General features: G+C 38.8%; 1 protein-coding gene across 17 annotated transcripts in view; it reads right to left on the bottom strand.

The window, feature by feature from the left end:
- LOC106874822 (AP-3 complex subunit mu-1) overlaps positions 1–22,393 on the bottom strand; it is a 66,160-nt gene that overhangs the window by 42,610 nt on the left and 1,157 nt on the right. For 11 of the 17 annotated variants that reach the window (XR_016240849.1, XR_008263502.2, XR_016240851.1 and 8 more), the window contains exons 2-9: positions 17,531–17,609; positions 15,976–16,081; positions 14,569–14,681; positions 13,443–13,567; positions 11,459–11,618; positions 9,934–10,047; positions 7,803–7,876; positions 3,078–3,095 (exon numbers count right to left, since the gene is read on the bottom strand). Coding sequence is in view for 12 of the 17 variants with exons in the window: in XM_014922693.3 (XP_014778179.1) it covers positions 3,078–3,095; positions 7,803–7,876; positions 9,934–10,047; positions 11,459–11,618; positions 13,443–13,567; positions 14,569–14,681; positions 15,976–16,081; positions 17,531–17,609 (789 nt within the window). In the remaining 5 variants the exon portion in view is untranslated. The remainder of the gene's footprint in view (positions 1–3,077; positions 3,096–7,802; positions 7,877–9,933; positions 10,048–11,458; positions 11,619–13,442; positions 13,568–14,568; positions 14,682–15,975; positions 16,082–17,530; positions 17,610–22,393) is intronic. The other 6 variants (XR_016240850.1, XM_089348226.1, XM_089348230.1 and 3 more) reach the window with 1 other exon arrangement.

Genomic DNA, 22,393 nt, shown 5'->3' with positions numbered 1-22,393 from the left:
TCCTGGGGCTAAATTACAGCAACATTTGTCCTAAACCAGGACTGCCAGGTTATGTTGGCAAATAATCAGTATTGCATATTGTTCCTTGCAGTGGTGCCAAGCAGCAGTGATGCTACCAATGAACAGCCAAATTCTTGCAGAAAACTATAGAACACTACTAAATTCTATTGGAAACGAAAGAGAGATCTAAGCAAAGAGAACTACCTACAGAATATTCCAGCATTGGTAAGAGGAAGCAAAAGAAGGAGAAGAAGAATCAGAAAGTCTGATTGGAAGTCTGCTGTTCTGATATTAGTTCCAGCCAATGTGATTAAAGAAAACATTCACATCCTCATTAGTTATGGAATTAACCAAACGATTAGTGGACAAATATATTAGTAGAAGAGATAATGAACGAAACTGAGAGATTAGTTGAGAAGAAAGACTCGAGAGAGAAAGACAGCCATTAATATTGAGAACTGGAAGGAGAGAAAAAGAGCAAACAGCTTTTAAGAAAACAGTTTTAGAGACGAGGAGATGTCAACCAATATAAAACTTTAATATGGTCGTGGTGGTGTTGTTTTTGTTGTTAATGGTGGTGGTGGTGGTGGTGGTGGTGGTTAGGTAAGCTGAGGCATAGCTGTATAATTAAGAAGCTTGCTTTGCAGCCGTGTGATTCCCGGTTCAATCCTATGGTGTGACACTTTGGGTAAGTATCTTCTATCACAGCTTCTGGTTGACCGATACCTTGGGAGTGGAATTTGAAACAAAATTCAATAAAAATCCAGAAAATAATAAAAGAATCCCCTAATTTTACATTTTATTCTATTGAGTCCTTCAATGAAGGACTAATGTCCTTCATTCATGAATTAATGGGATATATGTATGTATGTTAGGTGTGGCTGTGTGGTAAGAAGTTTGTTTCACAACCACATAGTTCTGGATTCAGTCTCACTGTGTGGCACCTCGGTCAAGTGTCTTCTACTATAACCTTGGGCCAACCAACGTCTTGTGAGTGGATTTCGTAGGCAGAAACTGAAAGAAGCACATTGTGTGTGTGTCTTTGTGTCTGTGGTTGTCCCCCACCACTGCTTGACAACCAGTGTAGGGGTATTTATGTCCCCGTAATATAGCAGTTAGGCAAAGTAGACTGATAGAATAACTACCAAGCTTTAAAAAAAAATAAGTACTGGGGTTAATTTAGTCAATTAAAAATTCTTCGAAGCAGTGCCCCTGCATGGCCACAGTCTAATGACTGAAACAAGTAGGAAAAAAAGGTATTATGTATATTTGTTCTCTTCTGTTTTTAATTAATTGAAGTTTCTCTGTAAAGAAGGAACTGGTTTGTAACGAAGATACAAAGTTCTAACGATGGAATGCAGATTAGAGAAACAATGTCACAGGTTGAACTTGAGAGAAGTCTACAAGAGTAAAAGAAATTGATTGTATAGAATTGTGTCAGCATAAGTAAACTACTAAGGTTTTCCTCTGTCGAAAGACAGCAATCTACAGGAAGGAGACACAGTGGAACTGTGCCAGTGACGCTATCATACAAGTACAATAAAACTTTATGATGAAGAATAGAAGTAAATTGTTTAGATTAGTTTTAACAGTGGAATTCAAAGTAGATAAATAATCCTTTCCATTATAGGCACAAGGCCTGGATTTTTGTGGGGAGGAGGACAATCAATTTATATTGACCCCAGTGCCTGACTGGTATTTAATTCAATGACCTCGAAAGGATGAAAGGCAAAGTTGATCTTGGCGGAATTTGAACTCAGAGCATAGTGACAGATAAAATACCACTAAGCATTTTGCCCGGTGTGCTAACGGTTCTGCCAGCTCACCGCCTTAAAGTAAATAAATGGCTGTATGATAAGAAACTTGCTTCCCAACCACATAGTTCTAGGTTCACTTCCACTGCATGACACTTTGGGCAAGTGTCTTCTACTATAACCTCAAGCCAAAGTCTTGTGCGTGGTTTTGGTAGAAGGAAACTGACAGAAGCCCATCATGCGTGTCTGTATTTAGCCCCCACCACTTGGCAATCAGAGTTGGTGTGTTTACATCCCTGTAACTTAGCAGTTCAGCAAAAGAGACTGATAGATTAAGTACAGGGGTTGATTCCTTCAACTAAAATTTTTCAAGCCAGTGCCCCAGTATGGCCACAGTCAAATGACTGTAGCAAGTAAAAGAGAGAAGGCAAAAGAAGCATTTGTTTGTAACTTAATCGTCAACCTGCTGAATGTTATAACTTTATCTAATTTGTGCTCCACAATTAGAAAAATAATTTACTTCATATCTCTCAAAGTTTCTACGTTGTTATAATGTAAACATCTTACAATTCTTATTGGTAGGAACAAAGCTTCTAAATTGGATGGAAAAATTTGATGGGCTGCTTTGGTGTAATGGTTAGAATATGTCATATTCACAGAAGATGTGGCTTCATGTCCCATGAAGGGAAGCCTTCAACTTTTTTCCATCCAAAAGTTTTTCTTTTTTAACACAATATTCTACATGCTATCATTTATAGCTTTATCTACTTCAAGCTCCATCATTAAAAAATTATTTACTTCACATCTCTTGACTTTTCTAAATTCTTATAATAATGATAAATGTGTGTGTGTGTGTGTGTGTGTGTGTGTGTGTGTGTGTGTGTGTGTGTGTGTTTATTAATGATTAACATGACTCTTCTATGATTTCATTATTTAAATTTCAACACATCAATCTCCAACCACATCCCTTGCTAGTTTATGTACCACTTGGATATCTACAAAAATTTCTCGGAGACGTTTTTATAAAAAAAAAAAAAAAAAAATTAAATTTTTCTAATGACACTGCAATTTCTTTAAGAAAGGAAGAAAAAAAATGATGAGACTATAGCATAAGAGTCTCTAGTAACTGGTTTTTAGTAATAATAATAATAATAATAATAATGATAATAATAATAATGATAATAATGATAATAAAGGCTAGCAAGAGACATGGTGCAGATAAGTAATAAAAAGGAAGCAATTTGCTTGTGTGCAACAAGCAGCGCAAGACTGTTTCTGTTAGTAAAAATTTGTCCACGGGGTTAGTCAGAACGGTGCACTTACCACAATCTACTATTTAATCTGCAAAGAACCAAGATAATATTTAAGTGCATCAAGAGTCTCACATATCTAATTATACATGCAAGTTTCATTAACGCTGGTACACAGATGGGAAATATTTATTGTTTTTTTTTTTTAATTAATTTTAATTAGACTTAATTAGTTTCATTTGGTATTCTTGGTAGTGCTGTACAACCCTGGGTCAGCTGTAATCAAGTAAATTTATGATCAAAGGCTTTTCAGTTATGACCATCCCACCTTTTGTATATTTGTCCAGTGTGTCTAAATTAAAGGTAATAGAATTTGACTTGAGTGAGATTTGGTTATGATTTCAAGTGACCACATGCAGGATCCTTCATTGGTTAATATCTGTTGGTGTCAGATTGTAGTGTTGTCCAAGTTAGTAGATGTCCGATTTCTTTGTCATAATATTTATAATAATAATTACAGTATTAATTGCTAATTAATGTTAGTTTCCAGTTTAAGTTATGTAATTAGTCGTTGGTGAGTTTCAATGGAGTTTCTTTCCTCCTAAAGATTTAGTGAAGCAATATAAATATAATTTGTTTAAATTTCCATACATAACAAATTCAAAACATATCGTAAATTTACTGATAATGAAAAACTCAAGTGGTTGGATGACTCTTCAACTTAAATCCTGCTAAAACCATTTCTGATTCTCTTAATCCTTTGCTTATCCGAAGCATTCTCATAAGTTTGTCCTAAGCAACCATGTTTGTTGTCAGACATTCAGTTAGCCCAATGTTTCACATATCATCATCATCATCATTTAACATCCATTTTCCATGCTGGCATGGGTTGGACAGTTTGACAAGAACTGAAAAGGTCAGGAGCCACACCAGCTTCCGTTGTCTTTTTTGGCACGGTTTCTATGGCTGAATGCCCTTCAAAATGCCAACCACTTTACAGAGTGTACTGGGTGCTTTTTAGGTGCCACCAGCCCCAATACTTTTTGTGTGCCACCAGTGACATAAAGCTTTCCTTTCATAAGTCCCAAGTTACTCAGGTAGTTGGAAAGAACTCAGCATGTGCATCAAATACGATACATGGATGCCAGTGTATCACATGTGGCCTGTGTATCACATGTGGTACACAGGATAGAAAAAAGGTTAAAGACCAGTCAGTTAAGGATGGGCAAAACTCAGGGCATTTTGGCAGGGCCTCTGAAACTGGTAGGAGAAAGATCTTTATATCCTTAAAATGATAGCTACCCGATGACCAGGTGGTGATCATGTTAAACTAGACAACAGTTTAATTAAATAATTGAAAATAAGTACAGCTACCAACAGGCTTCCATGTTGTTTTTATCTACTCCAATTTCAATTATGATGTTTAGAACAATCCAAGACTATGATAAAAGATACCTGCCCCAGACACCAGGCAAATAGGATTGGATGTGGAACCACAGGATTGTGAAGTGAGTATCTCAATCGCATGGCTATACCAATACCAAAGAGATTTTGCTGCTATTAGTAGCAGATCAAGCACATCTTTATATCGGTTCCTCCTTCAATGGCTCCAGAATGTTTTATAGATGAGCAACATATTTAATTAATCAATCAGTTAATTAGTTTCACATGTAATCTACAAAGTTTTCTGAGTTACACAGGTTTAATTAGTTTATCCATAATAGAAATTAGTAAGATAAACGATGAAATGTTAATTAATGACATTTAAAAAAATATGAAACAAGCTGTCAGAATTGGTAAAATATGGGACAAAATGCCATGCAATATTTGGTTAAGTCTTTTATGTTCTCAGTTCAAATTCTGCCAAAATCAACTTTGCCTTTCGTGCTTTCAAGGTCGATAAAATAAGTACCAGTTGAGCACTAGGGTCGATGTAATTGACCTACTCCACCCCACAAACTTGCTGGCCTTGTGCCAAAATTTGAAACCAATATTTGGTTAAGTCTAAGGCAGCAAGCTGGCAGAACCATTAGTACAGCAGGCAAAATGCTTAAATCCCATTTTGTCTATCTTTACATTCAGAGTTCAAATTCTACCGAGGTCAACTCTGCCTCTCATCTCTTTGGGGCTGGTAAAATAAGTACCAGTTGTATACTAAGGCTGATATAATCAACTAGCGCCCCCACCAAAATTTAAAACCAAAATTAAATTAAGTTTGTTTACATTCTGAGTTCAAATCCTGCCAGAGTGGAGTTTTTATATATATACACACACACACACACACACACACACACACACCAACACACAAAGGCTTCATTCAGTTTCCATCAACCAAATCCACCAAATCCATATATATATATCATCATCATCGTTTAACATCCACTTTCCATGCTAGCATGGGTTGGACGATTTGACTGAGGACTGGTGAAACCGGATGGCAACACCAGGCTCCAATCTAAATTTGGCAGAGTTTCTACAGCTGGATGCCCTTCCTGTCATATATATATATATATATGACAGGCTTCTTTCAGTTTCCATCTACCAAATCCACTCACAGGGCTTTGGTTGGCCCGAGGCTATAGAAGAAGACGCTTGTCCAAGGTGCCACGCAGTGGGACTGAACCCAGAACCATGTGATTGGTAAGCAAGCTACTTCCCACACAACCACTCCTACGCCTATTATACTCATATTATATTCATATTTTGTACAGGATTCTGTTACTATATTTCAAGGTAAAATTTACTCCACATTTTCTCAACATGACAAATTTGTAACACTTTTATCCATGTTCTTTTAGTACAAATATATCAGGGTTACTTGCCATATTTTGATCAACTGATATTATCCATGCAATTAGTAGATGAAAACTCTGTCCAAGGATGTTTAAAATTTTAAAATAAGCAAGAGAGCTGTTCAATGAATTGTCATTTACAATCTATGGACCTCTTATTTTTGTAGTTTTATCAAAAAAAAATGTTGTGTATAGACCCATTTCAACAACCTTTATTTCTAATTCAATGACTACCAGCACCAGTGTAGAATTATCAACAAGTCTTTAGTTAACTATTTAAATATACTAACTTAATTTTGGCATTTTACCTTATTGGGACCACTATTCTATTCAAATATACCAGTATGGCAGTTTTATCAATACAGTAGTACTTCGGTATTCGAACAACTCTGATCGTCAATAAATCGTGCTTTATATATATAATGTAAATAGATATAGATATATATAAAGCACAATTTATTTGTGATCAGAGGTGGTCGTAAACCGAGGTTCTACTCTATAATAGTTTTACTGAACTTATTCTAAATACTGTTAAAATCTCCATATTGCTATTCCATAGAATAGTGGAATGGTGAAGAACAAAGGAATGCATAAATTAAAATAAACGTTTGTTACTTACTGTTTTATAATTATTAGCAATTAGTCAACAATGCAAATATTTTCAGGTGACAATATAAGTAAAAAGGTGAAATCAAACACTACTGAGATTAAAGGAAAAAATATGCTTTTAATAGGAAATGACGAGAGCAATTCATTTTGTTTCTAGGATGTAAACTAATTACCTTCTTCCTTAATTACTACAATGAGAAATGTATTGATTACTTTGATATATTGATAGTATTAACCTACATTGATGAGAGGCATTTTCTCATCTGATTTTATCAATGGCGATTATCAAACAATCTAATAATGTATTATATTTATAATATATCATCATCATCATTTAACCCTTTTGATACCAACCCAGCTGAAACCACTTCTGGCTCTGAGTACAAATGTCTTGTTTTCATAAGTTTTGAATTAAAATCTTCCACCAAACCTTAGTCACAATTTATGTTCCTAACACTGGCTGAATGATAACCAAGTTATTTTACTAAATTCTTTGTTATATTTAAAATAACTGAAAGAAACACAGAGCATCTCAACAGAAATACAATAACGAAAGGGTTAATGTCTGTTTTCCATGCTGGCATGGATTGAATGATTTGACAGGAGCTGGCAAGGTTGGAGAGCTGCATTAGGTTCCACTTGTCTGTTTCAACATGGTTTTTAAATCTGGAAGCCCTTTCCTGATGCCAACCACTTTACAGAGAGTGCTGCATGCTTTCTATGCGGTGCCACCACAGGCTTTTTTTTTACTTGGCAGAAGTTATTATTTCAAAGCATGTTTGAACCATCACCTAGTTTAACATTATTCCGACCCAGCCCTTGGGTGCCTTCATCCAAACACAACTTACTCCATACCAACAAGCCCCAGAGACACCCACCTTCCCAAATAAGGGGTCATGGGTACTGTTCTTTGTTCCCTCACTCAGCTGTAGAAATTAGTTGCGACGTCACAGGTGCCAAGCTGTATCGGCCCCTTTGCCTTTCCCTTGGACAACATCAGTGGTGTGGAGAGGGGAGGCTGGTATGCATGGGTGACTGCTGGTCTTCCATAAAACAACCGTGCCCGGACTTGTGCCTTGGAGGATAACTTTCTAGGGGCAATCCCATGGTCAGTCATGACCGAAGGGGGGACTTGACCCTTTTACCCTTTACTGTGGAAGAGAAGATCTTTTCTAATTACTCAAACTACATGTGTAGGCATAGCTGTATGGTAAAGTAGTTTGCTTTGCAAATACATAGTTTAGTGATTAATTCTGAAATCCTGGGATTGCAAAACCAGTATAAATAAAGACTGAATAGTTGCTGCTTCTGATGGGAGCCGGGTGGCCAATGGAACAACAATGAGATAATGTTCTAAAGCAAAGAAGAAGAAGAAGAAGAAAATGGCAAAAACTCACTTTTGAGCTCCTATATGATAGGAGATGAGTCTAAAGTTACCATCAGGAGGAACAAAAGAAAGAACTCGCTCACTCTGAAAGGACAAAAATAATGAAATGATTGTAATTAGGAACAAAGCTTTGTGTTCATCTTCATCATATTTAATTCATAACATACACCACAACAAATATATACCTGCACATATGTATAAGAGCAGGTGTGGTTGGGTGGTAAGAAGCTTACTTCCCAACCACATGGTTCCAAGTTCAGTCCCACTGAGTGGCACTTTGGGCAAGTGCCTTCTACTATATCCTTCGGCTGACCAAAGCCTTGTGAGTGATTTGGTAGATGGAAACTGAAAGAAGCCTATTATATATATATATATATATATAGATATATATATATATATATATATATATATATATATATACTCTTTTACTTGTTTCAGTCATTTGACTGTGGCCATGCTGGAGCACCGCCTTTAGTCAAGCAAATCGACCCCAGGACTTATTCTTTGTAAGCCTAGTACTTATTCTATCAGTCACTTTTGCCGAACTGCTAAGTTACGAGGACATAACACACCAACATCGGTTGTCAAGCGATGTTGGGTGGGACAAACACAGACACACAAACACACACACATATACATATATATGCATATATACGACAGGCTTCTTTCAGTTTCTGTCTGCCAAATCCACTAACAAGGCTTTGGTCGACCTGGGGCTATAGTAGAAGACACTCGCCCAAGGTGCCACGCAGTGGGACTGAACCCGGAACCATGTGGTTGGTAAGCAAGCTACTTACCACACAGCCATTCCTTATATATGTATTGGATCATCCCATAAATAATGTGGGGTTTTTATACTTCTTATATTTTTCAAAATTAAGATAAACAGAGTTCTTTTTTAATCTAAAATATACTCTCCTTCATTTTGTCCAGTGCTCTTCCATCTCTCTAGTAGACTTGCAAGGCCCCTCTTCCAAAATTCACTCATCCATAACAAAAAATACTCCTCCAGTACTGTTCTGACCTTGTCAACAGAATTCATATTTTTTCCATCCAAATCATTTTGAAAACTGCAGAATAAATGATAATCAGGTGGGGCAATGTCCGGTGAATATGGTGGGTGAGGCATCGTTTCCCATTCAAACTGCTCTGGCCTTTGGAATGTCATCCTTGCTGTATGTGGCCAAGCATTATCCTGATGGAAGAACACCTTTCGCCTTGAAACCAAAGATGGTCATTTTTCCGATAGCATGCAGGTGCTGATGAACAGCTGAATAACTAAATCCAAGCTTTTCTACCGGTTCCTCAACAGTTACTATGGGATTTTCTTTCACCAGGGTTTGCAGGACATCCTCATCAAGCTCTACAGAGCTTCCAGAACAAGGCCCATCTTCTAGGCTGTAGTTTCCAGCTTGGAATTTCTGGAACCACTGTTGACACTGGCTTATGCTTATTGTCCGATCCCCATATACTGCATCAATATTCATTGCACTTTCCATTACAGTGTTGCCTTTCTTGAACTCATGAAGCAAAATCTGCCGAATATGCTCCTTTGTCACTTCCATTAAAGCTTTGAAAAATAACTGTTAAAATCGAACTGCACTCTTCAAAACTTGCACTAAGAATAAGGACAAGGTGAAATTGCTACCTGCTTTTATAGCAAGTTGATGCAGGTAGTTTTCATCACCACTACACTGTAACTGTGGATTTTATGCCAATATTGGCCTTACAAGGCACCCTCAAAACTCATGGAGAGTAAAGTTGTTAATCCGGACGACTTCAGAAACATGAAAGATGAGTGTCATATCTTTATAATTATTTCATCTAAAATCTACCTCCTGGGACTGGCATTATTAAATATCACTATAATATTCAATAAAGTTTGATGAATTAACCAATAATTTCTAATTGCATTCTGACAGAACTATTCAGGTAATTATACCAGTCAAGAATTATTTCCATTATGCTGGAGTTATTGCTACTATGGACAAATGTCTTTAAGAGCAATTATTCTGGTTTATGTGATGAAGATAGTAAAGTGCTGTTGGCATATCTGAAGAGAATGGAATATTTCCCAGAGTTACAACAGAAGACAGAGGTAAATAAAGAAGAGAGATATTAATAGGACAGGATATACTTACTTCCCATCTCTTAAAACGAACACACGGATGGAAACTAACATCATCTAACAAGCGTGGATTCATGAAAGACAATGTTAGGTCAGGCATGCCGCTAAGCTTGATCAAACAATCAATCTGGAAATATAACAACAATATTGATAAGATAATTAATATGTAATTATTACACTGGCTCTGAACCATTGTATTCATATTCAAATACAGACCATCGTAACTTTCAGGGCTGAATCTAAATTCTATAGAGATGAACATAAAAATGAGACTATTGCACTGCTAACACAAAAGTAAGGCACAATATTGCCTTGTAAAACTTTAATATACTTGATGATATATCATGGTTGCACAACAAAGTACTGTATCCTTGCAGTTCTATATTTAAGAGATGAGGAATTATGTACATTATTTATATTTGACGGATATTTGTCCTCATCTTGTTTGTTGTTAACACAACGTTTCAGCTGATATACTTTCCAGCCTTCATCAGGTGTCTTGGGGAAATATCGAACCTGGGTTCTCATTCCTGAGGTATTTTTCAATGTTATTATTATTATTATTCAGGTCACTACCTGGAATTGAATTTGGAATCTTGGGGTTAGTAGCTCACGTCCTTAACCCATGGGCATATGGCGTAGTGGTTAAGAGCATAGGCTGCTAACCCCAAGATTCCGAGTTCGATTCCACGCAGTGGCCTGAATAATGATGATGATGATGATGAAAAACACCTCAGGAATGAGAACCCAGGTTTGAAATTTCCCCAAGACACCTGATGAAGGCTGGAAAGTATATCAGCTGAAACGTTGTGTTAACAACAAACAAGATGAGGACAAATATCCATCAAATGTGAAGCATGACCTTCAAATGTTGGGCCTCACAGAGACAATGACGAAAGATTGAGACCTTTGGAGATATGCTGTGATTGAGAAGACCCGGCAAGGAAAGTGAGATCACAGCCTTAGCCTACACCAGTGTTGCATAACCAGCCCATTTAAAATGTACCTTTGAAACGTTGGGTGACACGCTGTGCTTGAGGAGACCTATTGAGTCAAGTAAATCAAAATCAAATCAAATCACAATCAAATGGAAATTGTAGTTGTGGCCATTACCAGTGCTGGCAGCACGCGATAAGCACCATTCATTCGTGTGTGGGTTGCTGCCAAAGCTGCCTGACTTGCTTGTTGTGCCAGTGGCACATAAAAAACACCATCTGTATGTGGTCGATACCAGCCCCACTGCCCCAACTGGCTCCTGTGCCGGTAGCACATAAAAACGACCATCCAAAAATGGCCAATGCCAGTGCCACTTGACTGGCTCCTGTGCCAGTGGCATGTGAAAAGCACTTTGGAATGGTTGGCGTTAGGAAGGACATCGAGCTGTAGAAACATTGCCAGATCAGATTGGAGCCTGGTGAGACCTCCTGGCTTGCCAGTCCCCAATCAAACTGTCCAACCCATGCCAGTATGGAAAACAGACATTAAACGACAATGACGATAATGATGATGATGATGATGACGAATTATTTTTTACTCACATATCCTTGGATTTCTGCAAAGACTGTTGCACCCGATTTGTCAAGGATGGCATCAATTTCCTCAATGACATCAAAATACGCCTCGTTATTGGTATATTTGACACCTGTCCTTCTCCAGGGAATGTTAGAAAGCTGTCCTGTTGGCAGTATTCCACTGACTCTGGTAAATGTAAACAAGAAGCAAATTAGAATTTCTTTTATTTTTATATTCTTTTACTTGGTTCAGTCATTTTGACTGTGGCCATGCTGGAGCAATGCCTTTTATTCAAGGAAATCGACCCCTGGACTTATTCTTTGTAAACCTGGTACTTATTCTATTGGTCTCTTTTGTTGACCCACTAGGTTACAGGGACATAAACACATCAACATCAGTTATCAAGCAATGGTGAGGGAACAAACAGACACAAACTAATATATGAGCGAGATCATTGCCAGTGCTGCTGGACTGGCTCCTGTGCAGGTGGCACGTAAAATACACCATTTCGAGCGTGGCCGTAGCCAGTACCACCTGACTGAACTTCGTGCCGGTGGCACGTAAAAGCACCCACTACACTTTTGGAGTGTTGGCGTTAGGAAGGGCATCCAGCTGTAGGAACTCTGCCAGATAAGACTGGAGCCCAGTGCAAGGACAATCTGAACACAGACAGGAGTTGCAAAGAGTGACTGGTAAAGCGAAAATGGCACGAGACCAGGGTGTTATTGCCAAGTTGGATGTCTCAGAGGTGTTCTGCAAACCGGTCAGCCAAGCGGCGTCCTGTTTGCCCGATGTATAGAGAAGGGCAGAGAGAGCAGGAAATGCAGTAGATACATTGGTAGAAATGCAGATATATATATATATATATATATATATATATATATATATGACATGCTTCTTTCAGTTTCCTTCTACCAAATCCACTCACAAGGCTTTGGTTGGTCCAGTTATTGTAGAAGACACTTGCCCAGGGTACCACGCAGTGGGACTGAATCCGGAACCATGTAAACTTTATTTTTATTAACAACATAATTTCACAGAAAGAAAAGAAAAGAAAAACATTTAACCCTTTCTTCACTGTATTTCTGTTGAGATACTTTGTGTTTCTTCCAATTCATTTTAAATATAATAAAGAATTTAGTAAAATAACTTAGTTATCATTCAGCTAGTGTTAGGAACATAAATTGTGACTAAGGTTTGGAGGAAGATTTTAATTTAAAACTTATGAAAAGACATTTATATTACAGAGCCAGAGCTGGTTTCAGCCAGGTTGGTATCAAAAGGGTTAAAAATATAAAAGATCAAATTGTCAAGAAAAAAAAAAAAAAATCATAAGTACCTCACCAAGGAAATGAAGAAAAAGAAAAATTGGTAGGAGTGGGGAATTAAGCAGCAAAAGATGGGGGGAGGGAAGTAGTAACAGGTTGTACATCCCAAAACAAATGGCGTGTTTAGCCATGCTTTGTGGACATGATGGCAAAGGCATTACTGCAGAGAATAGCCAGTAACACTTGTTGAAACAGGCACCCCATTTGCGGGGCACATTTCTCAGATGGGCCGCAGTTATCCCAATTTTGCAGAGGAAATCAGTAGCACAGGGTCCAAGAACTCTTGTCACAGTCGAGAACCTGAAATCTCAATTGTGACAGGAGCAAATTGATAGTGACCGGTCAGACTCTTATGTCATTAGAAATAATCAACCATCATCATCATCATTTAATGTCCATATTCTGTGCTGGCATGGGTCAGATAGTCCGTCAAGACGTGACAGATCAGAGGACTGCATCAAGGGGTACCTCAAACAACATGGAAAACTCTACCAAAACAGACACTGGAGTACAATGTAGTTCTCTCGCTGATCAGATCCTGTCAAACCACCCAGCATGGAAGGCAGACATATGCATATACATATATATAATGTGTGTGTGTGTGTGTGTGTGTCCACGTATGTGCATGTGTGTGTATCTGCAAGAGCCATTAGATTTTGTTGAGAAGAATGCCAATACATACCCAGTAGATTTACCAGTGACAGTGTCGGTGATCGTCCTCAGGAAGTTGGGGGGTTTAATCAGCTCCTTGAGAACATTGGATTCTACTGCCAATGGAAAGCCATTGTCCAGCATTTCATCAAGAAGCTAAAACAATAATAATAATAATAATAATTATTATTATTATTATTATTCAACTGCATTAAATTATAAAACTGAACCATAATAATGATAATAATAATAATAATAATAATAATAATAATAATTAATAATAATAACAACAACAACGAATAAAGAAGAAGAAGAAGAAGAAGAAGATCATCTCTGATCACAACCAGAAGTAGTGGGGGGGGGACATCATAGTTATGTGTTGAGAGGAATTCTTTGGGGTTTGGATAATCTACCTTTGGAAACATGGGTGTTTCGTTCAACATCCATAAACAAACCTTATTCAGGGATCTTTTGAGTGGGATGGGCTATTCAACCTGAAGAAAATTAAAACTAGGCCCCACCTGCAAGGCCATGCGCTGTTTATCTTGATATAAGATCCCCATGTCGCGCACATAGTTGTGATGCATGTGCCCAGTGTACCCTTATCAGATGAGTAGTCAGGATGGGTATACTGCGCTATGTATATTTCACCTCAGACTCACTTTGATGGCATGCACTGCTCTCTCACTCAATAATAATAATAATAATAATAATCTTCATCATCATTGTTTAATGTCCGCTTTCCATGCTGGCATGGGTTGGACGGTTTGACTGAGGACTGGTGAGCCAGAAGGCTGCACCAGGCTCCAATCTGATCTGGCAAAGTTTCTACATGAATTTCTAGAAACATGGAAATTTTAAAAGACACGGTGTACTGATCACTAACAACCGATGCAGAGAGTTTATTTCATGCTTCAGTAATTCTGACTGAAAAAATGTTTCCAAAATTGATGGGAGCTATGTTGTTTTTTGATTTTGTTAGCATGTCCAAGAGTGTTAAATTTATGGAATTCAAAAAGATGCCCATGGTTGTTGTTGAAAGATGAAGGATAATCTTGTGGGTGTCTACCAAGTCAGCTGCTAGATATACACTATATTATGATTTATAGTTACCTCATATACTATAGCATGACATTGACTATATACGTGTACCATACCTCATATACTATAACATAATGTTCTTTGATTGTTGATTCTGTACACTCGGCAAAATAATCTTCAAATGTATCAAAGACTCTGTGCAGAAATTCAATTACAAAAAGTGGAGACACTGCAAAGAAACAAATAAGAAAGGTAAAGAATCATAGGATTTTAAAATGGCAAATAGTCAAGGAATTTTAGTGGGTTTGGAATATTAATTCATCATTGTAGAAAACACAATATTATGTCAGGTGGTGGTGAAAATAACCAATAATACGAATGCGAGTTCTGTGTAACCCCTGAGGTTGTTCTGTTTAAGAGTTCAAAATCACAGCTTTTTATAACATTTGATTAATTTTCTAGAACCTTCAACAGAACTATTTCCTCCATGCCATGAGGCACATAAGGCAATAATACGATCTCTCCACATCAGCTCTGGTCTCATTCCAGTTTCTTCACACTTCTCATCTTTCCTTGTCAATGGTCCTTCGCCATGTGGTTTTAGGGTGCCTTGCTGCTCTTTTCCCCTCAGGCTGCCACTTTAGTACCACCATACAATCACTTTCTTGTTCCTGTCTCAGGACATGTCCAATCCAGTTCCAGAGTCTACATCTTATTTCATCATCGATCCTATTGATTTTGTTGTTGTCTCAATTGTATCATTTCGAACCCTTTGTAGCCACTGTATTTAGGGAAATCCTCTCAGATATTTAACCATTAAGCAATCAGATTACACTGTCAAATGTTAGGCTTATATATTCACATTGTTTTGAACTAATCATGCATTAGTTTGTACCTTTAAGATTTCAATGATGTGATTGTTTATTTTTAGAATGACATTGTAGGGTAGGTGTGAGAAGCTGAATCTTGCCAGTTTGAACATAGAACAAGAAGAATATTTGGACAAAGTATGGCTGGTTTAAATGCTGACAGGTTAAGCATCAGAATAGTTGAATAGATAAATAAAAAGTCTGCAGTGAAATGAAGAGAAAATATAAAACAGGAGTAAGATTTACATTATTTACATTATTTACATTATTTACATTTGACGTTTCGGCTGATATACCCTCCAGCCTTCATCAGGTGCTTTGGGGAAATTTTGAACCTAGGTTCTCATTCCTAAGGTATATGCCCACAAGCATATGGCAAAGTGGTTAAGAGTGTGGGCTACTAACCCAAAGATTCCAAGTTTGATTCCAAGCAGTGACCTGAACAATAATAATAACATCGAAAAATACTTCAGGAATGAGAACCCAAGTTCGAAATTTCCCCAAGACACCTGATGAAGGCTGGAGGGTATATCAGCCGAAACGTTGTGTTAACAACAAACAAGATGAGGACAAATATCCGTCTAATGTAAATAATGTAAATAATGTACATAATTCCTCATCTCTTAAATATAGAGCAGGAGGAAGATTGCTTACCTTCGGTTGTTACAACTGCAACGAAATATAGTTGATTGCGATAGATGTTGATAAGATAATGATGGGGTGTAGCAATGACAGGTGGGACATCATCCAAGGAAACTGCCTGAAAGACAGAAATGCAATTTTGTAAGGGAACTGATGTAGCAATGGGGTTAACGATAATGTTGATGAAGGGCTGAGCAGAAAACGAAAAGGAAATGTCAATTGTTCTGAACTGAAGTCAATAAAAAAGGTGACTAAAATTTAAATAAAATCAATGATCAAAAGTGATTGAGGAAAGGAAGCACGGAGTATTCTTCACCACCATCTTCTCTCTCTCTCTCTCTCTCTTTTATTCCAACTGGTCTACCTTTGTATCTCCTCTACAGCAAGACACCTACATCTATCCCTCTATTATTCTTTGAACCTCTCGTCAACTGGTACAAAGCCAACTCCCTCAATACTACCCCCGCCGCCAGTCAAGGGGGTTTTGTCTTGCCTTGCAAGTTACTGAAATAACCCTTAATTAATTATATGAAAGTTGAAGTCAATCCACTGATAGTGGGGAAAATCTGGAATTTATGAATTTTCATAGCTGGGAGACTCTAACAGAGTACCAAAAGAAAGAGTCTTTAACAGAGTACAAACCTGCCACGAATACCAGGAGAAAGTACAAGATTAAGAGGCACTTACCCTTCATCATCATCATCGTTTAACTCATTTGTGACAGCTGAGTGGATTGGAGCGACATGATATAAAAGTACATTATTTACATTTGATGGATATTTGTCCTCATCTTGTTTCTTGTTAACTCGTTTCAGCTGATATATTCTCCATCCTTTGCCAGGTGTCTTGGGGAAATTTTGAAGCTGAGTTCTCATTCCTAAGGTATTATTCGATATTATTATTATTATTATTATTATTATTATTCAGGTCACTGCCTGGAATCGAACTCGGAATCTTGGGGTTAGTAGCCTGCACTCTTAACCACTAAGCCATATGCCCGTGGGCATATACCACTACACCATATGCCCATGGATAATAATAATAATAATAATAATAATAATAATAATAATAATAATAACAACAACAACAACACTTAAAAATACCTTAGGAATGAGAACCCAGGTTCGAAATATCCCCAAGACACCTGATGAAGGCTGGAGGGTATATCAGCCAAAACGTTGTGTTAACAACAAACAAGATGAGGACAAATATCCATCAAATGTAAATAGTGTAAATAATTCCTCATCTCTTGAATATAGAACTGTATTATGAAATAAAAGGTCTTGCACAAGGACACAACACCCCACCAGAAATCGAACTCACAACCTTATGATTGTGAGTTAAAAACGCTAACTATTAAGCCATGTGTCTTCACTCACACATATATAACATGCAGTTATATGGCTTTAGAATTTATGATGTAAAAGAAAAACATGGTGTTTAGTCAGATTTATTATCATTGCTGTCTGAAACTGACTGACAAAGTTGACTTGTCTCAAAAGAGAAAGCAAATTCACAAATAATCTTTTAATCTACAACATTGGTGAAATAAAAACTTAATCCTTACCCTTCCTTGAACCTCAAAGAAGTAGTCACATATCGATTTGTGGATTACACTCTTCCAGTGTTTTTCCATAAACACATCTCTGTAATCAAAAAATGAAAAAAATATGAGTTTACTGTTAGTATGTAAGTTAACATCATGGAGAAGCATCTCTGTTGTGGCTGTGAGGTAAAAAGTTTGCTTCCTAACCACTTGGTTCTGGGTTCAGTGCCACAGTGTGGTGACTTGTGCAAGTGTCTTCTATTATAGCTTCAGGTCAACTAAAGCCTTGTGAGTTAATTTGGTAGACGGAAACTGAAAGAAGCCCACCATATATATGTGTGTGTGTGTATCTTTGTCCATGTGTTTGTTCCACACCACTGCTGGATAATTAATGTTAAGAAAAGATGTGTGTGTGTGTGTGTGTGTGTGTGTGTGTGCATGTGTGTGTGTGTGTGTATCCTTGTCTCGACATCATGTGATTGTTGTGAATGAGCATCACCATCTTCCACATAAAACATGTCTGGCCATGAGGAAATATGACCTTCCTTGGAAACAGGTGAGGGTTGGTGACAGGAAGGGCATCCAGCCATAGAGAGTGATGCAAAGGGGGATCTGCCCACTATGCAGGAGTGGATCCTGGAACAGCACAGGCAGGGGCTGGAAAAAGGATGGGTGGGGCCAACTCATGGTGTGACCGTAGGAAGTACCAGAGTGTCATATTCATTAGTGCTGCCCCTGGTGGCAAGCTAGCATGCCTTTTTTTGGAAAAACGTTGGATAGGGTCAATCTGTAGATTGGCCTTGCCTTGTAGAGGGGAGTGGTGCCCTTATAGGGTCCCTGATCCATGGAACTTGTCCCTTCGATGGGTCCCAATACACAGAGCGCAGTTGTCTTGTATGTGGGATGGGCCCACAGGTTAACTGTAAGGTTGGGAATGTGGTGTATGGCTTCCGATGTGCTGAGGGACGGTGCAGGGACATGACGGCTACTTGCATTGAAGAGGTGGCATACGGCATTGGAGAGCATATGGGTGAGCACTGGCAGGGGCTCAGGGAGGAGAGGAGAGGAGAGGAGCTCTTCAGTGCTCTACCAACATGCCCAGGCAGAGCATGGAAGCTTAGTCAGTGGAATGGAAGTCGGAGTATTGTTGGTGCATGGAGGTGACACAACACTTGGACAGATCACGGAGGCTGTACACATGACAAAGGATGGACTGGGCCTCAGTGGAGAGCACGAGTGAAACAGTGGCACTCGCCATCATGCCACACAACATGACAACTAGGGACTGGCGACTGAAGGGAGAAAAGGAAGAAAAAAAACAGATACAAGCAGCGTAGTATACATACAATGGCCATGTATGCACATACCTGTCATAAACGTTACAAAGTTGGAGGCATTGAAAGGGAAAAGAAGCTGTATAGAGGGCACATATGCAAGCAACATGGCTAGCAGCGGTGCCAACAACAACAACTGCCTTGATTGTGGCAGGCACACAGGTGCAGTGATTTGCAGGTGTGGTGCATAAGGTTGCATTTGGCGGCAGTAGCAATGGAGTGGGAGATGGGGCTGAGGGAAGAGTCATGGTGTAGCTAGGAGCATACCTACATCTATATATATATATATATATATATATATATATATATAGTCCACACTGTAAAGTGGTTGGTGTTTGGAAAGGCAACCAGTTGTAAAAACTTTGCCAAAACTGACCTCGCCTGTGCTTGTGCCACGTAAAAAGCCCTAAGTCCACCCTGCTGAGTGGTTAGGAAAGGCATCCAGCTGTAAAAATCCTGCCAAAACAGTCACAGAAGTCTGGTGCAGGCTTCTGCCTGGCTGGCCTTAGTCACACAACTCCTAACTTATGTGAATTAGATGCTTTATCTTGATCTAGATTATGGCATATGGCAGTAGATGACATAAAGCAAACTCAAAACAGACACAAGAACCACCTTATCTGGAATGGTTGATATTCTATAGCCTCCAAACTTCTAATTAGCTGATTCACTCAATTACACTTAATTAATCTCAACAGCAAAACCTCTTTTAAAGTTCTAAATTTTAGTCTTAACTGCTTTTTTGTAGAAATCTCTGTAAACTATACTTTCACATCTTATAACTCTGGTGTGGCTGTGTAGTAAGAAGTTTCCTTCCTAACCACATGGTTCTGGGTTCCGTTCCACCGTATGGTACCTTGGGCAAATGTCTTCTACAATACCTCGGGTCAACCAAAGACTTGCAAGCGCATTTGCCAGACAGAAACCGAAAGAAGCCCATCATCATCATCATCATCATTTAACGTCCATTGTCCATGCTGGCATGGTTTTGATCAGGACTGGCAAGCTGAAAGGCTGCACCAGCCTCCAGTCTCATGTAGCATGGTTTTCTATGGCTGGATACCCTTCCTAACACCAACCACTCCAAGAGTGTAATGGATGCTTTGACGTGCCATTTGTATGACACCAGTATCTGCCACAAATACGATTTCACTTGATTTGATGGGTCTTCTTCTCAAGCACAACATAATGCCAAAGGTCTTGGTCATTTGTCATTGCCTCCATGAGGCCCAGCACTCAAAAAGTGCTTTTCACATGCCACCAGCATGGGTACCAGTTACATGACAACAGCATTGGTCAAGACTAGGATTTCACTTGGCTTGATGGATATATATGTATATCTGTGTTTGTCTGTGTCTGTATGTGTTTGTCCCCACCCCACTGCTTGACAACTGGTGTTAGTGTGTTTACATCCTCATGACTTAGCAGTTTGGCAAAGAAGCCAACAGAATAAATATCAAACTTAAAAAAGAGATAAGTACTAGTCTCAATTCATGTGACTTTTGACTAAAGTTCTTCAAGGTGGTGCCCCAGCATGGCCACAGTCTAATGATTGAAACAAGTAAAAGGTAATCAATGAGGTATATAAGGTACCATCATCAGTGATGAGAAACAGTCAACAAGCCAAGTGAGACCGTAAGCCGTGACCTCTGCCAGTGGGTGTAACCAGCCCACTTATGAGTACCCCTCATTCACTGGACAATAAACTTTACTTGCGAAGACCTGTTGAGGCAAGTGAAATCAAAATCAAAATCGGTGACATGGCCGATGACAGTGCCGCCTGATTGGCACTCGTGCCAGTGGACAAGCACAGGTATCTTGATATAGAGACAGACACATGGCTACTTCATAAGTAGCCAGCAAAAAGAGGACCATGATGGTGCTAATGAGGTGTTAGGGTGAACTCTCAAGATACCAGAAGGTGAGTATAAGAGAGAAAATGAACAAAGAATCAGGAAAGGTGGGTAGATAAGTTGAAGGGGTGTGAGTGACAGATGGTTACAGATGGGGATAGAGGTGAATGTAGCAAATGATGAATAAGGGTTGAGATGGGGTCAATGGGGGGGGGGTAAAAGAAATAAGAATAGCTCAGGAAGGCGGAGATGATAAATGGCAGAATAGATAGGGAGGGGGCTCTGAAAGGGGTCTCAGGGAGTAGCATCCTTGCCTTCCTGAGCTAGTTTTCCACCAGATTTCTTTAAAATCGTGGTAGCTCATGTCTAGAAACTGAGGTTGGGGGTAAGCAAGGGCATGCTTCCCGTAGAAAATCCAGCTCCAAAACAGCCTCATGATAGCAATGGAGAATGGGCTGGTGTGAGGGCGGTTGCTATGGCATTGAGGTAGATCCAGCCAGCCCCAGTTAACAGGGACAAAACACTGGCTGACTGACTTAACAACACTGCTCAGCAAATATCAACTTTTCTTTTTTTTTAGCTTCTTCAAAATTATATATTCAAAGTAATGCATTCTTTATTCAATTTCCTAATAAAAATTCATATTTAAGTATCTATTTCAGTTGATCAGTATGAATAATTAATGAAGTATTTGAGAGAAAAAGTTATTGAAGTTTCATAATAGAAATGGTTTGAACAAAGTCACAGCTGGGGGGATTTAGGAGAGAGCAGGTTGTACCTCACAGAACCAAAAAACAAAATATTGATTTTTAATTTCTACAAGGGCACAAGGCTCCCAATATCATTAGATGAAGGCAGGTAGGTAGGTTGGTGAAGTTATAGAAGGGGTTGGAAGAAGGCAAAATATACTGAGATGGTGAAAGTATGCTGAAACAATGGGTGGGTGGTACCCAAGGTGTGAGCTCATTGACGTGCTTAAGGTTCTTAGTTGAACAAATCAGCCATTTGATGCATGCATGTATACATGTTTGCACAGTTTCATTCAACGAAATTCACTCACAAGACATTGGTCATCCCAGAGCTATATTCTTTCATTTGTTTTAGTCATCTGACTGTGGCCATGCTGGAGCACCACCTTTTAGTCGAACAAATTGACCCCAGGACTTATTCTTTGTAAGCCTAGTACTTATTCTATCTGTTTATTTTGCCGAACCGCTAAGTTACAGGGATGTAAACAAACCAGCATCGGTTGTCAAACGATTTTGGGGAGGCAAACACAAACACAATAATACATACTGACACATATATATACGACGGGCTTCTTTCCGTCTACCGAATCCAATCACCTCAAGGGTTTGATCGGCCTGAGACTATAGTAGAAGACACTTGCCCAAGGTGCCATGCAGTGAGACTGAACCCAGATCCATGTGGTTGGTAAGCAAGCTACTTACCACACAACCACTCCTGCGCCTATAGAAGATACGTGTCCAAGGTGTCACACAGTGGGGCGGAATCCAAAATCATCTGATTGAAAAGCAAACTTCCCAACCACACACCCATGCCTGCACCTCGGGAGATTTGACTGCTATTGCTAGTAAATCAAACTATTACGTTCAGTCTCTCTCATTGACTGCTGTTGTTGTTGTTGTTATTTAACCCAGGTCAACTCTAATCCAGCAGAACTATGATCAAAAGCG

Source organism: Octopus bimaculoides, chromosome 2 (genome assembly GCF_046866305.1).
Source record: "Octopus bimaculoides isolate indiv1 chromosome 2, ASM4686630v1, whole genome shotgun sequence".
Taxonomy (NCBI): domain Eukaryota; kingdom Metazoa; phylum Mollusca; class Cephalopoda; order Octopoda; family Octopodidae; genus Octopus; species Octopus bimaculoides.
The sequence above is the reverse complement of the archived record's forward strand: the minus strand, read 5'-3'. Positions and strand labels throughout refer to the sequence as shown.